General features: G+C 38.2%; 1 protein-coding gene across 1 annotated transcript; it reads left to right on the top strand.

Annotated features, from left to right (window-relative positions):
* Positions 1–20,102: 20,102 nt before the first annotated feature.
* On the top strand, positions 20,103–21,035 carry LOC109560837 (olfactory receptor 7A17-like). The gene has a single exon (XM_019963324.2). The coding sequence runs from the start codon at positions 20,103–20,105 to the stop codon at positions 21,033–21,035; it is 933 nt and encodes a 310-aa protein (XP_019818883.2).
* The last annotated feature ends 571 nt before the right edge of the window (positions 21,036–21,606 follow it).

Genomic DNA, 21,606 nt, shown 5'->3' with positions numbered 1-21,606 from the left:
CAATAAATGAGATCAAAAACAGTCTGGAGGCAACAAATAGTAGAATAACAGAGGCAGGAGATAGGATTAGTGAATTAGAAGATAGAATGGTAGAAATAAAAGAATCAGAGAGGAAAAAAGAAAAACAAATTAAAAGAAATGAGGACAATCTCAGAGACCTGAAGGACAACATTAAATGCTACAACATTCGAATCATAGGGATCCCAGAAGAAGAAGACAAAAAGAAAGACCATGAGAAAATACTTGAGGAGATAATAGTTGAAAACATCCCTAAAATGGGGAAGGAAATAATCACCCAAGTCCAAGAAACCCAGAGAGTCCCAAACAGGATAAACCCAAGGCAAAACACCCCAAGATACATATTAATCAAATTAACAAAGATCAAACACAAAGAACAAATATTAAAAGCAGCAAGAAAAAAACAACAAATAACACACAAGGGAATTCCCATAAGGATAACAGCTGATCTTTCAAAAGAAACTCTTCAAGCCAGGAGAGAATGGCAAGACATACTTAAAATGATGAAAGAAAATAACCTACAGCCCAGATTATTGTACCCAGCAAGGATCTCATTCAAGTATGAAGGAGAAATCAAAAGCTTTACAGACAAGCAAAAGCTGAGAGAATTCAGCACCACCAAACCAGCTCTCCAACAAATACTAAAGGATATTCTCGAGACAGGAAACACAAAAAGGGTGTATAAATTCAAACCCAAAACAATAAAGTAAATGGCAATGGGATCACACTTATCAGTAATTATCTTAAACGTAAATGGGTTGAATGCCCCAACCAAACGACAAAGACTGACTGAATGCATACAAAAACAAGACCCCTACATATGTTGTCTACAAGAGAGCCACCTCAAAAGAGGGGACACATACCGACTGAAAGTGAAGGGCTGGAAAAAGATTTTCCATGCAAATAGGGACCAAAAGAAAGCAGGAGTAGCAATATTCATATCAGATAAAATAGACTTTAAAACAAAGGCTGTGAAAAGAGACAAAGATGGTCACTACATAATGATCAAAGGATCAATCCAAGAAGAAGATAGAACAATTATAAATATATATGCAACCAACACAGGAGCACCGCAATATGTAAGACAAATGCTAACAAGTATGAAAGGAGAAATTAACAATAACACAATAATAGTGGGCTACTTTAATACACCACTCACACCTATAGATAGATCAACTAAACAAAAAATTAACAAGGAAACACAAACTTTAAATGATACAATAGTTCAGGATGCAGAACACATGTATACCTGTGGCGGATTCATTTTGATATTTGGCAAAACTAATACAATTATGTAAAGTTTAAAAATAAAATAAAATTAGAAAAAAAAAATAAATGATACAATAGACCAGTTAGACCTAATTGATATCCATAGGACATTTCATCCCAAAACAATGAATTTCACCTTTTTCTCAAGTGCACATGGAACCTTCTCCAGGACAGATCACATCCTGGGCCATAAATCTAGCCTTGGTAAATTCAGACAAGTAGAACTCATTCCAAGCATCTTTTCTGACCACAATGCAGTAAGATTAGATCTCAATTACAGGAGAAAAACTATTAAAAATACCAACATATGGAGGCTGAACAACACGCTGCTGAATAACCAACAAATCACAGATGAAATCAAAAAAGAAATCAAAATTTGCATAGAAACTAATGAAAATGAAAACACAACAACCCAAAAGCTGTGGGACACTGTAAAAGCAGTCCTAAGGGGAAAGTTCATAGCAATACAGGCATACCTCAAGAAACAAGAAAAAAGTCAAATATATAACCTAACCCTACACCTAAAGCAACTAGAAAAGGAAGAAATGAAGAACCCCAGGGTTAGTAGAAGGAAAGAAATCTTAAAAATTAGTGCAGAAATAAATGCAAAAGAAACAAAAGAGACCATAGCAAAAATCAACAAAGACAAAAGCTGGTTCTTTGAAAGGATAAATAAAATTGAAAAACCATTAGCCAGACTCATCAAGAAACAAAGAGAGAAAAATCAAATCAATAAAATTAGAAATGGAAATGGAGAGATCACAACAGACAACACAAAAGTACACAGGATCATAAGAGACTACTATCAACAATTGTATGTCAATAAAATGGACAACGTGGAAGAAATGGACAAATTCTTAGAAAAGTACGACTTTCCAAAACTCGACCAAGAAGAAATAGAAAATCTTAACAGACCCATCACAAGCACAGAAATTGAAACTGTAATCAAAAATCTTCCAGCAAACAAAAGCCCAGGTCCAGACGGCTTCACAGCTGAATTCTACCAAAAATTTAGAGAAGAGCTAACACCTATCCTGCTCAAACTCTTCCAGAAAATTGCAGAGGAAGGTAAACTTCCAAACTCATTCTATGAGGCCACCATCACCCTAATACCAAAACCTGCCAAGGATCCCACAAAAAAAGAAAACTACAGGCCAATATCACTGATGAAGATAGATGCAAAAATCCTTAACAAAATTCTAGCAATCAGAATCCAACAACACATTAAAAAGATCCTACACCATGACCAAGTGGGCTTTATCCCAGGGATACAAGGATTCTTCAATATCCACAAATTAATCAATGTAATACACCACATTAACAAATTGAAAAATAAAAACCATATGATTATCTCAATAGATGCAGAGAAAGCGTTTGACAAATTTCAACATCCATTTACAATAAAAAAAAAAAAAAACCCTCCAGAAAGCAGGAATAGAAGGAACATACCTCAACATAATGAAAGCTATATATGACAAACCCACAGCAAACATTATCCTCAATGGTGAAAAACTGGAAGTATTTCCTCTAAAGTCAGTAACAAGACAAGGGTGCCCACTTTCACCATTACTATTCAACATAGTTCTGGAAGTTTTGGCCACAACAATCAGAGCAGAAAAAGAAATAAAAGGAATCCAAATTGGAAAAGAAGAACTAAAACTCTCACTGTTTGCAGATGACATGATCCTCTACATAGAAAACCCTAAAGACTCCACCAGAAAATTACTAGAACTAATCAATGATTATAGTAAAGTTGCAGGATATAAAATCAACACACAGAAATCCCTGGCATTCCTATACATCAATAATGAGAAAACAGAAAGATAAATTAAGGAAACAATTCCATTCACCATTGCAACGGAAAGAATAAATACTTAGGAATATATCTACCTAGAGAATAAAGACCTATATATAGAAAACTATAAAACACTGGTGAAAGAAATCAAAGAGGACACTAACAGATGGAGAAATATACCATGTTCATGGATTGGAAGAATCAATATAGTGAAAATGAGTATACTACCTAAAGCAATTTATAGATTCAATGCAATCCCTATCAAGCTACCAACAGTATTCTTCACAGAGCTAGAACAAATAATTTCACAATTTGTATGGAAATACAAAAAACCTCGAATAGCCAAAGTGATCTTGAGAAAGAAGAATGGAACTGGAGGAATCAACCTGCCTGACTTCAGGCTCTATTACAAAGCCACAGTTATCAAGACAGTATGGTACTGGCACAAAGACAGAAATATAGATCAATGGAACAAAATAGAAAGCCCAGAGATAAATCCACCCACATATGGACACCTTATCTTTGACAAAGGAGGCAAGAATATACAATGGATTAAAGACAATCTCTTTCACAAGTGGTGCTGGGAAAACTGGTCAACCACTTGTAAAAGAATGAAACTAGAACACTTTCTAACACCATACACAAAAATAAACTCAAAATGGATTAAAGATCTAAACATAAGACCAGAAACTATAAAACTCCTAGAGGAGAACATAGGCAAAACACTCTCCGACATAAATCACAGCAGGATCCTCTATGACCCACATCCCAGAATATTGGAAATAATAGCAAATATAAACAAATGGAACCTAATTAAGCTTAAAAGCTTCTGCACAACAAAGGAAACTATTAGCAAGGTGAAAAGACAGCCTTCAGAATGGGAGAAAATAATAGCAAATGAAGCAACCAACAAACAACTAATCTCAAAAATATACAAGCAACTCCTACAGCTCAACTCCAGAAAAATAAATGACCCAATCAAAAAATGGGCCAAAGATCTAAATAGACATTTCTCCAAAGACATACAGATGGCTAACAAACACATGAAAAGATGCTCAACATCACTCATTATCAGAGAAATGCAAATCAAAACCACTATGAGGTACCATTTCACGCCAGTCAGAATGGCTGCGATCCAAAAGTCTACAAATAATAAATGCTGGAGAGGGTGTGGAGAAAAGGGAACCCTCTTACACTGTTGGTGGGAATGCAATCTAGTACAGCCACTATGGAGAACAGTGTGGAGATTCCTTAAAAAACTGGAAATAGAACTGCCTTATGATCCAGCAATCCCAATGCTGGGCATACACACTGAGGAAACCAGAAGGGAAAGAGATACGTGTACCCCAATGTTCATCGCAGCACTGTTTATAATAGCCAGGACATGGAAGCAACCTAGATGTCCATCAGCAGATGAATGGATAAGAAAGCTATGGTACATATACACAATGGAGTATTACTCAGCCATTAAAAAAAATACATTTGAATCAGTTCTAATGAGGTGGATGAAACTGGAGTCTATTATACAGAGTGAAGTAAGCCAGAAGGAAAAACACCAATACAGTATACTAACACATATATATGGAATTTAGAAAGATGGTAACGATAACCCTGTATACGAGACAGCAAAAGAGACACTGATGTATAGAACAGTCTTATGGACTCTGTGGGAGAGGGAGAGGGTGGGAAGATTTGGGAAAATGGCATTGAAACATGTAAAATATCATGTATGAAACGAGATGCCAGTCCAGGTTCAATGCACGATACTGGATGCTTGGGGCTGGTGCACTGGGACGACCCAGAGGGATGGTATGGGGAGGGAGGAGGGAGGAGGGTTCAGGATGGTGAACACATGTATACCTGTGGTGGATTCATTTTGATATTGGCAAAACTAATACAATTATGTAAATTTAAAAATAAAATAAAATTAATTAAAAAAAAAAAAAAAACACTGGAGGCTGCGGAGTGGAGGACAGCACCAGTGATAACAAAGGAGAGCTCCCTGACTTCCAGTGAGATCACGGAAGCCATCTGGACAGTGGCCGCAGGGAGTCAGAAGGCTTACATGGAAGCCATCTGGACGGTGGCCGCAGGGAGTCAGAAGGCTTAGGGGTCGGGTTGGGATGGGACCTTAGCATTCCTCAGACTGTGAAAAAATGAAAATGTTAGTTGCTCAGTCATGTCTGACTCTTTGTGACCCCATGGACTGTAGCCCGCCAGGCTCCTCTGATCATGAGATTCTCCAGGCCAGAATACTGGAATGGGTTTCCATGCCCACTCCAGGGGATCTTCCCGACCCAGAGATCGAACCCAGGTCTCCTGCATTGTAGGTGAATTCTTTACGGTCTGAGCCACCAGGGAAGCTAATCCGTTTCAGGCCATTGCTACTGGGGTTTTCATATTCTCAGGGCTGCTTTTATGAGCGCACAACCAGGACCTTGCCCTCAAAAGAATCCTGCTTTGGGAGTTTAATGTTCTGCAGTTGCCATCTTGAAATTCTTAATAAAGTTATCTTTGATACTATTAAAAAAAAAAAAAAAAAAACAAAGGAAACTATTATCAAGGTGAAAAGACAGCCTTCAGAATGGGAGAAAACAATAGCAAATGAAGCAACTGACAAACAACTAATCTCAAAAATATAAAAGCAACTCCTTCAGCTCAACTCCAGAAAAATAAATGACCCAATCAAAAAATGGGCCAAGGAACTAAATAGACATTTCTCCAAAGAAGACATACAGATGGCTAACAAACACATGAAAAGATGCTCAACATCACTCATTATCAGAGAAATGCAAATCAAAACCACTATGAGGTACCATTTCACGCCAGTCAGAATGGCTGCAATCCAAAAGTCTACAAGCAATAAATGCTGGAGAGGCTGTGGAGAAAAGGGAACTCTCTTACACTGTTGGTGGGAATGCAAACTAGTACAGCCACTATGGAGAACAGTGTGGAGATTCCTTTAAAAACTGGTAATAAAACTACCTTATGATCTAGCAATCCCACTGCTGGGCATACACACTGAGGAAACCCGAAGGGAAAGAGACACGTGTACCCCAATGTTTATTGCAGCACTGTTTATAATAGCCAGGACATGGAAGCAACCTAGATGTCCATCAGCAGATGAATGGATAAGAAAGCTATGGTACATATACACAATGGAGTATTACTCAGCCCTTAAAAAGAATACATTTGAATCAGTTCTAATGAGGTGGATGAAACTGGAGCCTATTATACAGAGTGAAGTAAGCCAGAAAGAAAAACACCATACAGTATACTAAAGCATATATATGGAATTTAGAAAGATGGTAACAATAACCCTGTGTACGAGACAGCAAAAGAGACACTGATGTATAGAACAGTCTTATGGACTCTTTAGGAGAGGGAGAGGGTGGGAAGATTTGAGAGAATGGCATTGAAGCATGTATAATATCATGTATGAAACGAATCGCCAGTCCAGGTTTGATGCACGATACTGGATGCTTGGGGCTGGTGCACTGGGACGACCCAGAGGGATGGTATGGGGAGGGAGGAGGGAGGAGGGTTCAGGATGGGGAACACATGTATACCTGTGGCAGATTCATTTCGATATTTGGCAAAACTAACACAATATTGTAAAGTTTAAAAATAAAATAAAATTTTAAAAAATGGAAAATAATAATAAATTCATATTAATTAAATTCATAAATTAATTCATATTTTAAAAACGAAGACAACTCTCACCCATGTAAAGTGAGAATCACCTGCCTAGGCCCTAGATTCAACCCTTAGCCATTCACCATTGGATTCTTTTCCATTTTATTAAGTAATTGGAATATCATTACTCAAATAAACTGCATATTTAAAGGGTACAGTTTAGGGGGCTTCCCTGATGGTCCAATGATTAAAAATCTGCCTTCCGATGCAAGGGACACAGGTTCAATCCTTGGTCCGGGTACTAAGATCCCACATGCCACAGGGCAACTAAGCCCCTACACCTCAACTAGAGAGCCCACATGCCACAGCTAGAGAAAAGCTTGCACACCATAGTGAAGAACCTGTGGAGTCTAAATAAGTAAATAAATAAAAAGTGTATGATTTAATGAAATAAAAAGCTATCCAAAACTGAGAACATAATGCCTATTTCTCTTTGTGTTTAATTTGACAGTGCACATAGCTTTACATGCTTTATTATGTAATTGTGAAAAAATTTAAGCTCCCTGAGCCTGTTTCCTTGTTTATGAAGGTGTTGTGAAATACTAAACAAAATTTCATATGGATGCTCTGAGAAACAAATGAAATGTGTGGACATTTCTTTCTTAATCCAAAGAAAACAGCTAAGGGCTAAAGTTCGTTTCTGTGTGTATGCATTTTGTTCTTTCAAATACACACTGTAGTACACATGTGTGCATGCACACAGACATCTTTTCTGTGGAAAGGAAATGAGAGAAACTGGGAAAGAATGGAAATGAAAATAATGAACATTTGAATAAATATAAAATAAAAATATAGAAATATAGACACAAAATTTTAAAGTGAAATGAGTAACCTCAATTTGATGTGAATTACTTTTCCTACCTCAATGTCACAAAAGAACCACAGGCAGACAGTTGACATTTACATCTATAAAATGAACAATTCATTGTATCAGTTAATGAGGCAGAATATCTTCAAATTGATTTAGTATGTTTTTTACTTAATATGGGTTTTTGACATAACATGCCCTTACTCCAGCTAAGCTAATGAATGGAGAAGATTAAATTTTATTCTTGCAAACAAATTTTATTAAATAAGTGTCTACATTAGACTTCTAGTCCAATTGCAAAATACTTCCACGCTAGTTGCTTAAATAAACACATTTATTCTCTTGGATGTCAGAGGCCTAAAATGAGTCTTGTTGGGCTAATATAAAATATTTGGGTGACAGTTCAAGATGGCAGCATAGAAAAAAACAGAAAGGGCTCAAATAAATCAGAAATGAAAGAGGAAAAATTACAATTAATATCACAGAAATGAAAAGGACCACAAGAGACTACTATGAATACTTACACTAACAAATGGAACAACCTAGAAAAAACAGAAACATTCCTACAAAACAAACATTTTCCCAAGAGGGAATTATGAAGAAACAGAAAATATGAATACACTAGTTACTAGTAAGGATATTGAATCAGTAACCAAAAATCTCACAACAAACAAAAGTCCAGGACCAGATGCTTCACTGATAAATTCTAATAAACATTAAAGATTTAGTATCTATCTTCCAAAACTTTCAAAAAAATCAAAGAGGAAAAATGCTTCCAAACTCACTTTACAAGGCCAGCACCAGACAAGGGCAATAAAAGAATAAAGAACTGTAGACCAATATCCGTGATGAACACACATGCAAAAATCTTCGAAAAATATTAGCAAATAAGTTCAAAAATATATCTTATGGATCATACATCAAGATCAAGTGGGACTCACTTCAAGGATGCAAGAATGGTTAAACACCCTCAAATCAGTCAAATGATACACCAAATTAACTAAAGGAAGGATAAATATCATATGATAATTTCAGTGTGCTGTGCTAAGTCACTTCAGTCATGTCCATCTCTTTGTGACCCCATGGACTGTAGCCCACCAGATTCCTTTGTCCATGGGACTTTCCAGGCAAGCACACTGGAGTGGGTTATCATTTCCTCTTCCAGGGGATCTTCCCAATCCAGGGACTGAAACTTTGTGTCTCCTGGATTGGCAGGCGGGTTCTTTACTACTAGCGCCACCTGGAAAGCCCAATCATTTCAAGAGATGCAGAATAATCATTTGACAAAATTCAATGTTTAAGGGGACGACAGAGGATGAGATGGCTGGATGGCACACTGACTCGATGGACGTGAGTCTGAGTGAACTCCTGGAGTTGGTGATGGACAGGGAGGCCTGGCGTGCTGTGATTCATGGGGTCGCAAAGAGTCGGACACGACTGAGCGACTGAACTGAACTGAATGTTTGTTTATCATAAAAGCCCTCAACAGAGTGGGTACAGAGGAAGCATACCACCACATAATACAGGCTATATATACAAGTCCACAGATAACATTATACCCAGTGGTGAGAAGATGAAAACCTTTCCTCTAAGATCAAAGAAAAAAAAAAAGAATGCTCACTCAGGCCACTTTCATTCAACATAGTATTGGAAATCCTAGCCACCATAATTAGACAATAAAATGCAATAAAAGAGTCCAAATTAGAAAGGAAGAAGTAAAACTGTCACTATTTCACTTTTCACTTTCATGCATTGGAGAAGGAAATGGCAACCCATTCCAGTGTTCTTGCCTGGAGAATCCCAGGGACAGGGGAGCTTGGTGGGCTGCCATCTATGGGATCACACAGAGTTGGACACAACTGAAGCAACTTAGCAGCAGCAGCAGCAGCAGCATTCACAGATAAAATGATACTATATATATATATATATATATATATATATATATATTTAAAAATTCTAACAAAGAACTTTTTGAACTAATATATAAATTTCATGAAACTATGAGATACAAAATCAACATACAGATACCTCTCGTGTTTCTAGACCCTAATAATGAATTATCAGAAAAAGAAATGTAGAAAACAATCCCATTTAAAACTAAATAAAAAGTAAAATAACTTGGCACAATTTATGAAAGAGGGAAAAGACTTATACACTGAAATCTAGAAAACATGGAGGAAAGAAATTGAAGAAGTCACAAATAAATGGAAATATACCTGAAGTTCATGGATTGAAATCATTAATATTCTTAAAATGGCCTAGATATTTTTCCAAAAAGACATACAAGTGGCAAACAGACACTAAACAGATGTTTCAACATCATTAATTACCAGGAAAATGCAAATCAAAACAGAAAGAAATCATGTCACATTCTTTAGAATGGCTATTATAAGAAAGATGAGAGCCTGAGAGCTTATTCATCCTGTAACTGAAAGATTTTACTACCCTCTCTCTGTTATCTCCACCCCCTATAACTTTTCTATGTAGTTACAAATATTTAGTCACGCAGTCGTGCCCAACTCTTTGTGATCCCTTAGCGGAGAAGGCAATGGCACTCCACTCCAGTACTCTTGCCTGGAAAGTCCCATGGATGGAATAGCCTGGAAGGCTGCAGTCCATGGGGTCGCTGAGGGTGGGACATGACTGAGCAACTTCACTTTCACTTTTCACTTTCATGCATTGGAGAAGGAAATGGCAACCCACTCCAGTGTTCTTGCCTGGAGAATCCCAGGGACGGGGCATCCTGGTGGGCTGCCGTCTATGCGGTCGCACAGAGTCGGACACGACTAAAGTGACTCAGCAGCAGCGGAATATAGCCTCCAAGGGCTTCTGTCCATGGGATTCTCAGGGCAAGAATATTGTAGTGGGTTGCCTTTCCCTTCTCCAGGGGATCTTCCTGACTCTGGGGTCGAACCTGAGTCTCCCACACTGCAGGCAGATTCTTTACCATCTGAGCCACGAGGGAAGCCTAGAGTTACAAGTATACCACCTGACATTTTTTCTTTTATTTTTATTTTTATTTTATTTTATTTTTTAACTTTACATATTGTATCGGTTTTGCCATATATCAACATTAATCCGCAACAGGTATGCACGTGTTCCCCATCTTGAACCCTCCTCCCTCCTCCCTTCCCATACCATCCCTCTGGGTCGTCCCAGTGTACCAGCCCCAAGCATCCAGTGTCATGCATCGAACCTGGACTGGTGACTCATTTCATATATGATACTATACATGTTTCAATGCCATTCTCCCAAATCTTCCCACCCTCTCCCTCTCCCACAGAGTCCAAAAGACTGTTCTATACATCAGTGTCTCTTTTGCTGTCTTGTATACAGGGTTATTGTTACCATCTTTCTAAATTCCATATATATGCATTAGTATATATTGGTGTTTTTCTTTCTGGCTTACTTCACTCTTTATAATAGGCTCCAGTTTCATCCACCTCATTAGAACTGATTCAAATGTATTTTTTTTAATGGCTGAGTAATACTCCATTGTGTATATGTACCACTGCTTTCTTATCCATTCATCTGCTGATGGACATCTAGGTTGCCTCCATATCCTGGCTATTATGAACAGTGCTGTGATGAACATTGGGGTACACGTGTCTCTTTCCCTTCTGGTTTCCTCAGTGTGTATGCCCAGCAGTGGGAATGCTGGGTCATAACGCAGTTCTATTTCCAGTTTTTTAAGGAATCTCCACACTGTTCTCCATAGTGGCTGTACTAGTTTGCATTCCCACCAACATTGTAAGAGGGTTCCCTTTACTCCACACCCTCTCCAGCATTTATTGCTTGTAGACTTTTGGGTTGCAGCCATTCTGACTGGCATGAAATGGTACCTCATAGTGGTTTTGATTTGCATATCTCTGATAATGAGTGATGTTGAGCATCTTTTCATGTGTTTGACATTTTTTCTTATTGGAGGTTAATTGCTTTACAATATTGTTGTCGTCTCTGCCATATGTCAATGTGAATAAGTCCTAATTTTATATATATATACACATATATTTATATCCATAAATGTATATACATATATTTATTATACCCTTCCTCTTGAATCTCCCTTCCACTCCCCCCTTACACCCGTCTGGGTCGTCACAGAGTGCCAGGCTGGTCTCCCTGTCTTATACAGAAACTTCCCACTAGTTGCCTATTTTACACATGATAGTGTTTATGTATCAGTGCTGTTTTTTCAGTGGGTCCTATCCTCTCCTTTCCCCACAGTGCCCACAAGTCTGTTCTCTAACCTACATCCCCATTTCTTCTCTCTAAATAGGTTCATCAGTACTATTTTTTCTAGATTCCATGTATATGCATTAATAAATGATATTTGTTTTTCTCTTTCTGACTTACTTCACTCTGTATAACTGGCTCTATGTTCATCCACCCCACTACAACTGACTCAATGCTTTCCTTTTTATAGCTGAGCTATATTCCATTGCATATATGTACCATATCTTCTTTTTCCATTCATCTGGGTAGTCTAATATTAATCTAAATTTATCTGCATAAACACACACCCCCCATAATATCATACAGAAAACCCAAATGAACTTTTTGGCCAACCAAATAAATCATGATGATTATTTTGACAACACTGCATTGTACAATTGAAATTTGCTAAGACAGTAGCATATTTGCCATCCCTTCATGGTGAATAGATGGAGAAACAGTGAAAACAGTGGCAGACTTTATTTTGGGGGGCTCCAAAATCACTGCATGGTGATTTCAGCCACGAAATTAAAAGATGCTTACTCCTTGGAAAGAAAGTTATAACCAACCTAGACAGCATATTAAAAAGCAGAGACATTACTTTGCCAACAAAGGTCCATCTAGTCAAGGGTATTGTTTTTCCAGTAGTCATGTATGGATGTGAGAGTTGGACTATAAAGAAAGCTGAGCAACACAGAATTGATACTTTTGAACTGAGAGTTTCTTGGACTACAAGGAGATCCAACAAGTCCATCCTAAAGGAAATGAGCCCTGAATAGTCATTGGAAGGATTGATGTTGAAGTTGAAACTCCAATACTTTGGCCACCTGATGCGAAGAGTTGACTCATTTGAAAAGACCCTGAGGCTGGGAAAGATTGAAGATGGAAGAAGGGGATGACAGAGGACGAGATGGTTGGTTGGCATCACCAAATTAGTGGACATGAGTTTGAGTAAACTCCAGGAGTTGGTGATGGACAGGGAGGCCTGGCATGCTGCAGTTCATGGGGTAGCAAAGGGTCAGACACAACTCAGTGACTGAACTGAACTGAAGAGAGTCGAACTTAAATTTTCTCACACATACACACACACACACACAAAAAAAAAAAAAAACAAGATAAGTGTGTAAAGTAATCAGTGTGTAAGTTAAAGGAGAATTCCTTTCACAAAGTATACATAAATCAAATCATCATGATGTACACTTAAAGTATCTTATGATTATAAATATTAACTATACCTTAATAAAGCTAATTTTTTAAAGCTTCTTAAAAAATGAAAAAGGAGAAATCACAAATGTTGGTGAGGATGTGGAGAAAAGGAAACCCTAGTGCACTGTTGGTAGAAATGTGAATGTGTACAGCCATTATGGAGAGCAGTATAGAGATTCCTCAAAAATTTAAATAGAGCTACTATATTATCTAGCTTTTCAACTTCTGGGTATTTCTCTAAATAAAATGAGAGCATTAATTTGAAAAGATATATGCAACCCTATATTCATTGCAGCATTATTTACATGGACAAAGACATGAAAGCTACCTACATGTCCATTGATGGATGAATGGATAATGATGTGAAATACACACACACACACACACACACACACACACAATGGCATACTACTCAGCCATAAAAAATATCTTCCAGGTATTATGCCATACTAAATAAGCCAGACAGAGAAAGATAAATACAAGTATGATTTCACTTGCACATGAAATCTAAAAAACAAAACAAATAAAAAATGGACCAAAACTTATAGATACAAAGAACAGATTGATGTTTATCAAAGAGGAAGGGAATTGGGGTAGTTGGGCAAACTGGGTGAAGGCAGTCAATTGTAATATGACACATATTAGCTGGCTTACTATGCTGATTGGGCTTCCAGGTGATTCAGGGGTAAATAATCTGTCTGACAAGCAGGAGACACAGGTTCCACCCCTGGGTCAGAAAGATCCCCTAGAGGAGGAAATGGCGACACACTCCAATATTCCTGCCTGGGAAAACCCATGGACAGAGGAGCCTGGCTCACTGCAGTCCATGGGGTCACAAAGAGTTGACATGACTTAGCCACTAAACAACATTCTGCCTACTATACAGTCAGTTTTGTAAGTGTGTCATTTTGTATCATTCAAGAACCCTTCTATAATAGAAACAGACACAGAATTAACCACAGCCTCTGAAATGAGTGAATACACTATTTCTTCAAACTTAAATGCCAACACATTTTGGGGAAGACCTAAAACTATCTACAACTAATTGTATCATGGGATCACAGCCTTGCTACTCAAAGAGTGTCCACAGACCAGGACCTGTCGAGTCAGCATCATCCAGCAGTTTGTTAGAAATGCAGTCTTTGGACCCACCAGAACCTGCTGAATTAGATTCTGAATTTGTAGTAGGATTGTTGTTGATTTGTAGCTACAATGAAGTTAGAAAAGGACTGACTTAGAATAACTTTGCTATCCTTTATTGTTGCCATTTGAGGAAGCATGCTATTCTGGGGATGCTTTCCCACAGATTTTAGATGTTTGGCAGCATCATTTCAGACGTTGTCAAACAGTCCAGGGGAAAATCCTCTATGATTCAGAACTACTGGTGTACAGTTTGGAAACTAGACACACCCTGACAGGTTTACAATCAAGGACCATCAAATACTCAGATATTAACTTTGGCTGTATCATTAAACTCCTCCAAGCTCCATTTCTGCAGTGGAGAATGGAGTTCTTAAATGTACTGCCTCACAGATGACACATCTGTAAATATTCAATCAAGCAATTCTTATCAGGCACTAAGATCAAGCTTTAGCACAAAATATTCAAGTATATTTACTATCATCAACAAATATTTTATAATGAAGAATTACATGAAAGCTCAGAACTAGAGATGTAAGTATGAAGTTCCTAAATGTTATGGCAAAAGTGTCATGAAGACAACATATGTAGTGCCCCAAGGTTGATTAACAAAAGAACTCAGTTCTTCCCCTTATTGAAAAAGAGAATAGAAATGTCCTGGAGATTTAGAGTCTGTATCCCCATCATAAATCAAAACTTTGGATATACAAGAGACCTAATTCAGACACTCAGTCTTAGACTTGGAGAAAACTTTAACTCAGGGTTGAAACAAGGTGCTAGGAGATTTAGAGATCTAAAAAGGAGGAAATTTTATGGAGAAGGAGTGAAAAAACAAACAAAAAAAAATGGATTCCCTTGACTTCTACCCTCATCCCTTGTGAATAGAGAATCTTTAAGGAAAATTTCCTTCCTTCCTGACCAGGTTTCCACAGGGGAATTATGTGCTTAGAGGTTGAAATAAAAAGAAATGTGCCTAATGAGCAGGTAGAGGGACCTATAAACACTAACATCTGCAGTCTCTCAGTGTGTGTAATCTTGAGCTGGATGGACACTTTATTTCCTTTGTTTGGAGTCCTAATCCTGATTGGGGTTGAGGGTGGGCTGTAGCTTCATCCTTTCCTGCTGTTTTGTCTGGGAACAGAGCCTTCGTCTCCATCATTAGCCTTCCAGAGAAGAATTCAGACTCCCCCCTTGGAGACCTTCCTCCCAGAGTTCCCCCATCCAGGTGAGTCTCCGATCTAGATGATGGTACACGAGAAGGTCAGAAAGAAAAGAAGCCAGTTCAACTCAGCCCAGAGGCAAAATATCACTGTGTCTGTCTGTTTGCTTGATTAATTAAAGTATTTGTGTCAGTGGCTAGGTAATATTTCACAGTGTGGCTATGCTACTCACACTTTTGACGAATGGCCTTTCATACTCTTTATCATTAAAGTGCTATTTCATTCATGCCACAGAAATATGTTGAGATTTTAAGCTCAAACTGTGGTTCACATCAAGAAGGATTTTTCTCATGCAGAAGATTCTGAGCAATGTCCAGGAACATTTTGACTGTCTCACTGGAGAGAGTTGGGTGGAGGCCACAGAGGCTCTCAACATCTTTCAATGCACAGGACAAACAGAGCAACAGAGACTGATCTGACTGGGAATGTCAGTAGTGTTGAGACTCAGAAAACTTGAGTTAGAGAATATCTGCACGATAACATTTATAGCTGTCCTCAGGTTGTTTCCCAAATCTGTAAGACTTTAGTTTTCTGGCAGCAAAATTAGCAACACTGCTTTTGCTACTGGTTTAAAAGTTCAAACCCCAAGCAGTGTGACAGGTCTTTACACTTATTTCTCAGGCTAATGGTTATGAAAGACATTTTTTTGTTTTTATAAACTGTGGCTCAGCTTCAGCAATTTACATATTTGATCCTCATTTTGACTTGCCTGTTATTACTATGTCATATATCATTTATCCAGTTTTCTCCAGTTATCAGCATTTCAAAAAATTTTATGGCAGAACCACTACAATATTGTAAAGTAATTAGCCTCCAATTAAAATAAATTTATATTAAAAAATAAATAAATAAATTTATGGATTATTATTTCTCAATTGACTTTTGGAGGATATTTTCATGATAAAATATTTATTTTATTTCAAAATATCTATCTTCCGACTTCTGAGTTTTTTGGTTTTCATTTTGCCACAAGTAAATTTTATGTATACTTTTCTAGAATGTTCATCTGAAATGTATTGGTCACTTTACACTAACATTGTAATACCTCATTTTTTGTAAAATGAGTGAGCTAGGACACCAACTTCATAATCTTTCAGATAACTAGTCATTCATGATTGATCTTTTGTTTTTGGTAAGTATTTGTTTAATTTTTTTTTACTTTTAATTAAACGGTAGTTGCTTTACAGTATTGCTTTGGTTTCTATTAAACATCAACATGAATCAGCTTCAGGCCAGATCTTATTTGACAATATAATCTTTTGCAACTAAATGGAAACATGACCTTGCCATTTGCTAAATGTTCAAAACTATTATGACTTAATTCCTGATCATTCAAAAATAAATAGTGGAACATCCACTATGTGCCAGGAAGTCCTCGGTACATTACACGTTATATTCTCTTCTATCAGGTCTTTGCTGCATTAAATATCAGCACATATTCATGCCATTAAATTATTGTTATTTTATATCACATTTCATTTAGTCTGATTCTTCATTCAATTTTGCTCACTACAGTTTTTAAAAACTTTTCACTCTAACCTGGTTTCAGTTCAGTTCAGTTCAGTTGCTCAGTCATGTCTGACTCTTTGCAACCCCATGAATCGCAGCACGCCAGGCCTCCCTGTCCATCACCAACTCCTGGAGTCCACCCAAACCCATGTCCATTGAGTCTGTGATGCCATCCAACCATCTCATCGTCTGTCATCCCCTTCTCCTCCTGCCCTCAATCTTTCCCAGCATGAGGGTCATTTCAAATGAGTCAACTATTCACATCAGGTGGCCAAAGTATTGGACTTTCAGTTTCAACATCAGTCCTTCCAATGAATATTCAGGACTGATTTCCTTTAGGATGGACTGGTTGGATCTCCTTGCAGTCCAAGGGACTCTCAAGAGTCTTCTCCAACACCGCAGTTCAAAAGCATCAATTCTTCGGTGCTCAGCTTTCTTTATAGTCCAACTCTCACATTCATAAAGGACCACTGGAAAAACCATAGCCTTGACTAGACGGACCTTTGTTGACAAAGTAATGTCTCTGCTTTTGAATATGCTATCTAGCTTGGTTATAACTTTCCTTCCAAGGAATAAGTGTCTTTTAATTTCACGGCTGCAGTCACCATCTGCAGTGATTTTGGAGCCCAGAAAAATAGTCTGACACTGTTTCCACTGTTTCCCCATCTATTTGCCATGAAGTGATGGGACCATATGCCATGATCTTAGTTTTCTGAATGTTGAGCTTTAAGCTAACTTTTTCACTGTCCTCTTTCACTTTCATCAAGAGGCTTTTGAGTTCCTCTTCACTTTCTGCCATAAGGGTGGTGTCAGCTCCATATCTGAGGTTATTAATATTTCTCCCAGTAATCTTGATTCCAGCCTGTGCTTCCTCCAGCCCAGCGTTTCTCATGATGTACTCTGCATATAAGTTAAATAAGCAGGGTGACAATATACAGCCTTGATGTACTATCCTTTATTCTTTCATTATATAGCTTTTCACACTCTTCTGTGTTTTTCTGGATAAGCATATATTCATATACCTTTCTGAAAAGTACAAAAGTGAACAAAGCAGGTAAGGTCCCTGCCTTTTTGGGTCACACAGTCTAACAATAAGATCAGAGTACAATGAAATAAATGTGTCATGATGTAATGTCCTCAGACTTAATTATATGAAGGAAGTTATTCAGCATAAAAATACAGAATTGTCATGGTGTAGGACACCATGGTACAAAGCATGGCCCAAGGAGGCCTCTGCAAGTTGGATGAAGTTCAGAACAAGGATCAGAGTATGCCCATTGGGTTTCTCAAAACCCAAAGTCCAAGAACAGCCAAGGAAAGATGCTACATGAGAAAAGTGAGAAAGGAGCTAACCTCATCCCTTATCAGACCATACAAAAACTAACTGGTCAAGTAATTATGAAACAGGCCCAGGAGAAACAAGTCTTCTATGGCTTGATATTAAAAATGCCCAGTTTTGTTATACTTTGTATATTTTGTTTATGAAGTGTTGGTTTATCCCTTTGCTCATTTTCTCTTAGGGGAAACAATAAGTAAAATGTCTTTTGATATCTTTTGACATCATAGAGGTATCACTACTATTGTCTTTCAGACAAGTTCATTTCGGATCTCTTGTTATTTTTCTGGGCATCAAAGGAAAATAATTAAGGTTGGAATGCTGCCAGGACCATGGAAGATTATTCTTTCTCACAGGCTCTCAGGGACCAACTGACCTTGTTAAGATATTTTTCTCATCATTACTCTTTCTCTCTCTCTCTCCCTCCATCCCTCCCTCTCTTTGCTCTCTGTTTATTGAAAAGGCAATTTAATGTTTGTTTAAATACACAAAATGGCTATCTCAGTGTGGAACCCCAGGTTTATTTGTCCATAGGAAACTTGAGAATTGGAATTTCAGGGAATCACTTCTATGTTATATAGTGTAAGGTTCATTGATCTGCCCAGCTTGGGTTGCACACATTCCTAGTGTACTCAGTAGTGCTGCAGCTGAGAAAGAAATGAAAATAACACAGTGAAGAAAGACAGAGTGTGTTCTGTGTCTGTTTGCTACTGGTGGGGTGTCAAAAATCTTCAGAACAAGGGTACCAGTTCTCATATATTCCAAAATGACTTTTAAGGTAGTGGGGCCAGAATTCAATCAAAGGAGGTACTAAAGAGGTGGGCTGTTTCAATTCACAGGATCCCTTTGCAACAAGATTAATAAAGGGCAAGATATAGTACAGAACAGGAAGTCCCTTGCCCTGGGATTTCAGCAGTAGCCGAGAGACCACGTCCCTCCTCAACAGGTGTGACACCATCTCTCATCACTCTTTGTCATCTTCATTCACTTGCAGCACTGGCTTTACTTTCTTTGACTTGAGCCCTGGAAACAAGCACATTCCTCACGGCCTTTCACTGGACATTTCCTCTGCCAGGGACATACTTCATTATATAAACTTGCATCTCCCTCCCTCTCTTGCTTGAGGTCACTGTTCAAATGTCACCTTGTTTGCAGGTCTTACCTAAACACCCATGCAAAATATAAAGCCTAATTCACCCTCTCCTTTACATGAGCTTACCCTTTCTATATAGCTCCTGTCACCATCTGAAATGTAATGGTCTCTATTATTTGCTTAGATTTTCTATCTCCATCATTGAATGTGTGTATATGCTCAGTCGTGTAGATAGATAGATGTGTAGAAAGATAGATCTTTCTGTGACCCCATGGACTATAGCCCACTGGGCTCCCCTGTCCATGGGATTATCCAGGCAAGAATACTGGACTGGGCTGCCATTTTTTCTCCAGGGGATCTTCCTGACCCAGGGATCAAACCCTAGTCTCTTGCATCTCCTGCATGGGCAGGCAGATTCTTTACCACTGCACCACATGGAAAGTACTCCCATCATTTAATAATAGGGTCCTATTTTGTTCTTCAGCAAACTATACTTGTTGCCTAGACATTGGTAACATGGTCAGCTCTCAATTTTACTACTGAAATGCATGAAAAATTTTCTAATGAAAATTATAGGATGCATAATCCCTCAGGGAAAGAGTTGACAAGGTCAAAAATTCCATATCAATGGTGGCATGAGGGAATCTAAAGGAGACCATATTCATACACAAAATATGTTTTATTGAATTACATGATGGAAATATGTAAATACCAGCATTTAAAATGTGGGAGTAAACCAGGTAGTTGTGCAAATTAGTCATGTTACTTTCCTCTTTCTGTGAAGCCACTTCCATCACATGGAACAAGGTAATGATACACGAATTTCAGAATTTCTTCTTCTGGGATTTTCAGAGGATCCAGAACTACAGCCCATCATATTTGGGCCTTTCCTCTCTATGTACCTCATCACTGCTTTTGGAAACCTGCTCATCATCTTGGCCATCACTTCAGACTCCCACCTGCACACCCCCATGTACTTCTTCCTCTCCAACCTGTCCTTTGTAGACATCTGTTTCACTTCCACCACCATCCCAAAGATGCTGTGGAACATCCAGACCCAGAGCAAAGTGATCACCTATGAAGGCTGCATCACACAGATTTATTTTCTCATCCTCTTTGCAGTGTTGGACATTTTTCTCCTGACTGTGATGGCCTATGACCGCTTTGTGGCCATCTGCCATCCCCTGCACTACACAGTCATCATGAACCCAAGACTTTGTGGATGGCTGGTGTTGATGTCCTGGATCATAAATATTCTTAATTCCTCATTACAAAGCTTAATGATGCTGCAACTGTCCTTCTGCACAAACATTGAAATTCCCCACTTTTTCTGTGAACTCAATCATATGGTCCAACTTGCCTGTTCTGACACCTTTCTTAATAACATAGTGATGTATTTTGCAGCTGTCCTGCTGGGTGGTGGTCCCTTTGTTGGTATCCTTTACTCTTATTCTAAGATAGTCTCCTCTATACGCAGAATCTCATCAGCTCAGGGGAAATATAAAGCATTTTCCACCTGTGCATCTCACCTCACCGTTGTCTCCTTATTTTATTGTACGATGCTTGGAGTGTACCTTAGCTCTGCAGCTACCCACAATGCACACTCAAGTGCAACAGCCTCGGTGATGTACACAGTCATCACACCCATGCTGAACCCCTTCATCTACAGCCTGAGGAATAAAGACATGAAGAGGGCTCTGAAAGTATTCTTTGTGAGAGGAACTGTGTAAGAGCTAGTTGTCATAAAACTGAAAAAGCACTTGAGATTGCAGAGGTCAAAGCCTCAGAGTCAGAAAATGTGACTATTTGATCAGATGATGAAATCAGAACTTGCTCTTTTTAAATAAATACATTTCTGGAATTTGCATTTATTTGACTAACTTTTCTATTCAATTCGTGTAAATCACTTTATTAAGCTTCCTTTTCTCTCTGACATTCATCTGCTTTCTCTTTGTTTTATTCCCACTTTCACAAATTTACTTCATCAATGTATCAGGAATGTTGGGAAATTCCCACTGACTAAATGAGACAACATAGTTTTTTTTTTTTTTAGAATAACTTTTCACAAATGACATACCTGCTCAGTCACTCAATCATGTCTGACACTATGCAACCCTATGGACTATAGTCCACCAGGCTCCTCTGTCCAAGGAATTTTTCTGGCAAGGATACTGCTGTGGGTTGCCATTTCCTTCTCCAGGGATCAAACTTGTGTCTCTTTCATCTGCATTGGCAGGCACATTCTTTACCCCTAGTGCAACCTGGGAAGCCCCATAAATGACATTTGTCTTACCAGATATT

This window comes from Bos indicus, chromosome 7 (genome assembly GCF_029378745.1).
Source record: "Bos indicus isolate NIAB-ARS_2022 breed Sahiwal x Tharparkar chromosome 7, NIAB-ARS_B.indTharparkar_mat_pri_1.0, whole genome shotgun sequence".
Classification (NCBI taxonomy): Eukaryota; Metazoa; Chordata; class Mammalia; order Artiodactyla; family Bovidae; genus Bos; species Bos indicus.
This window is presented reverse-complemented; position numbering and strand designations above follow the sequence as displayed.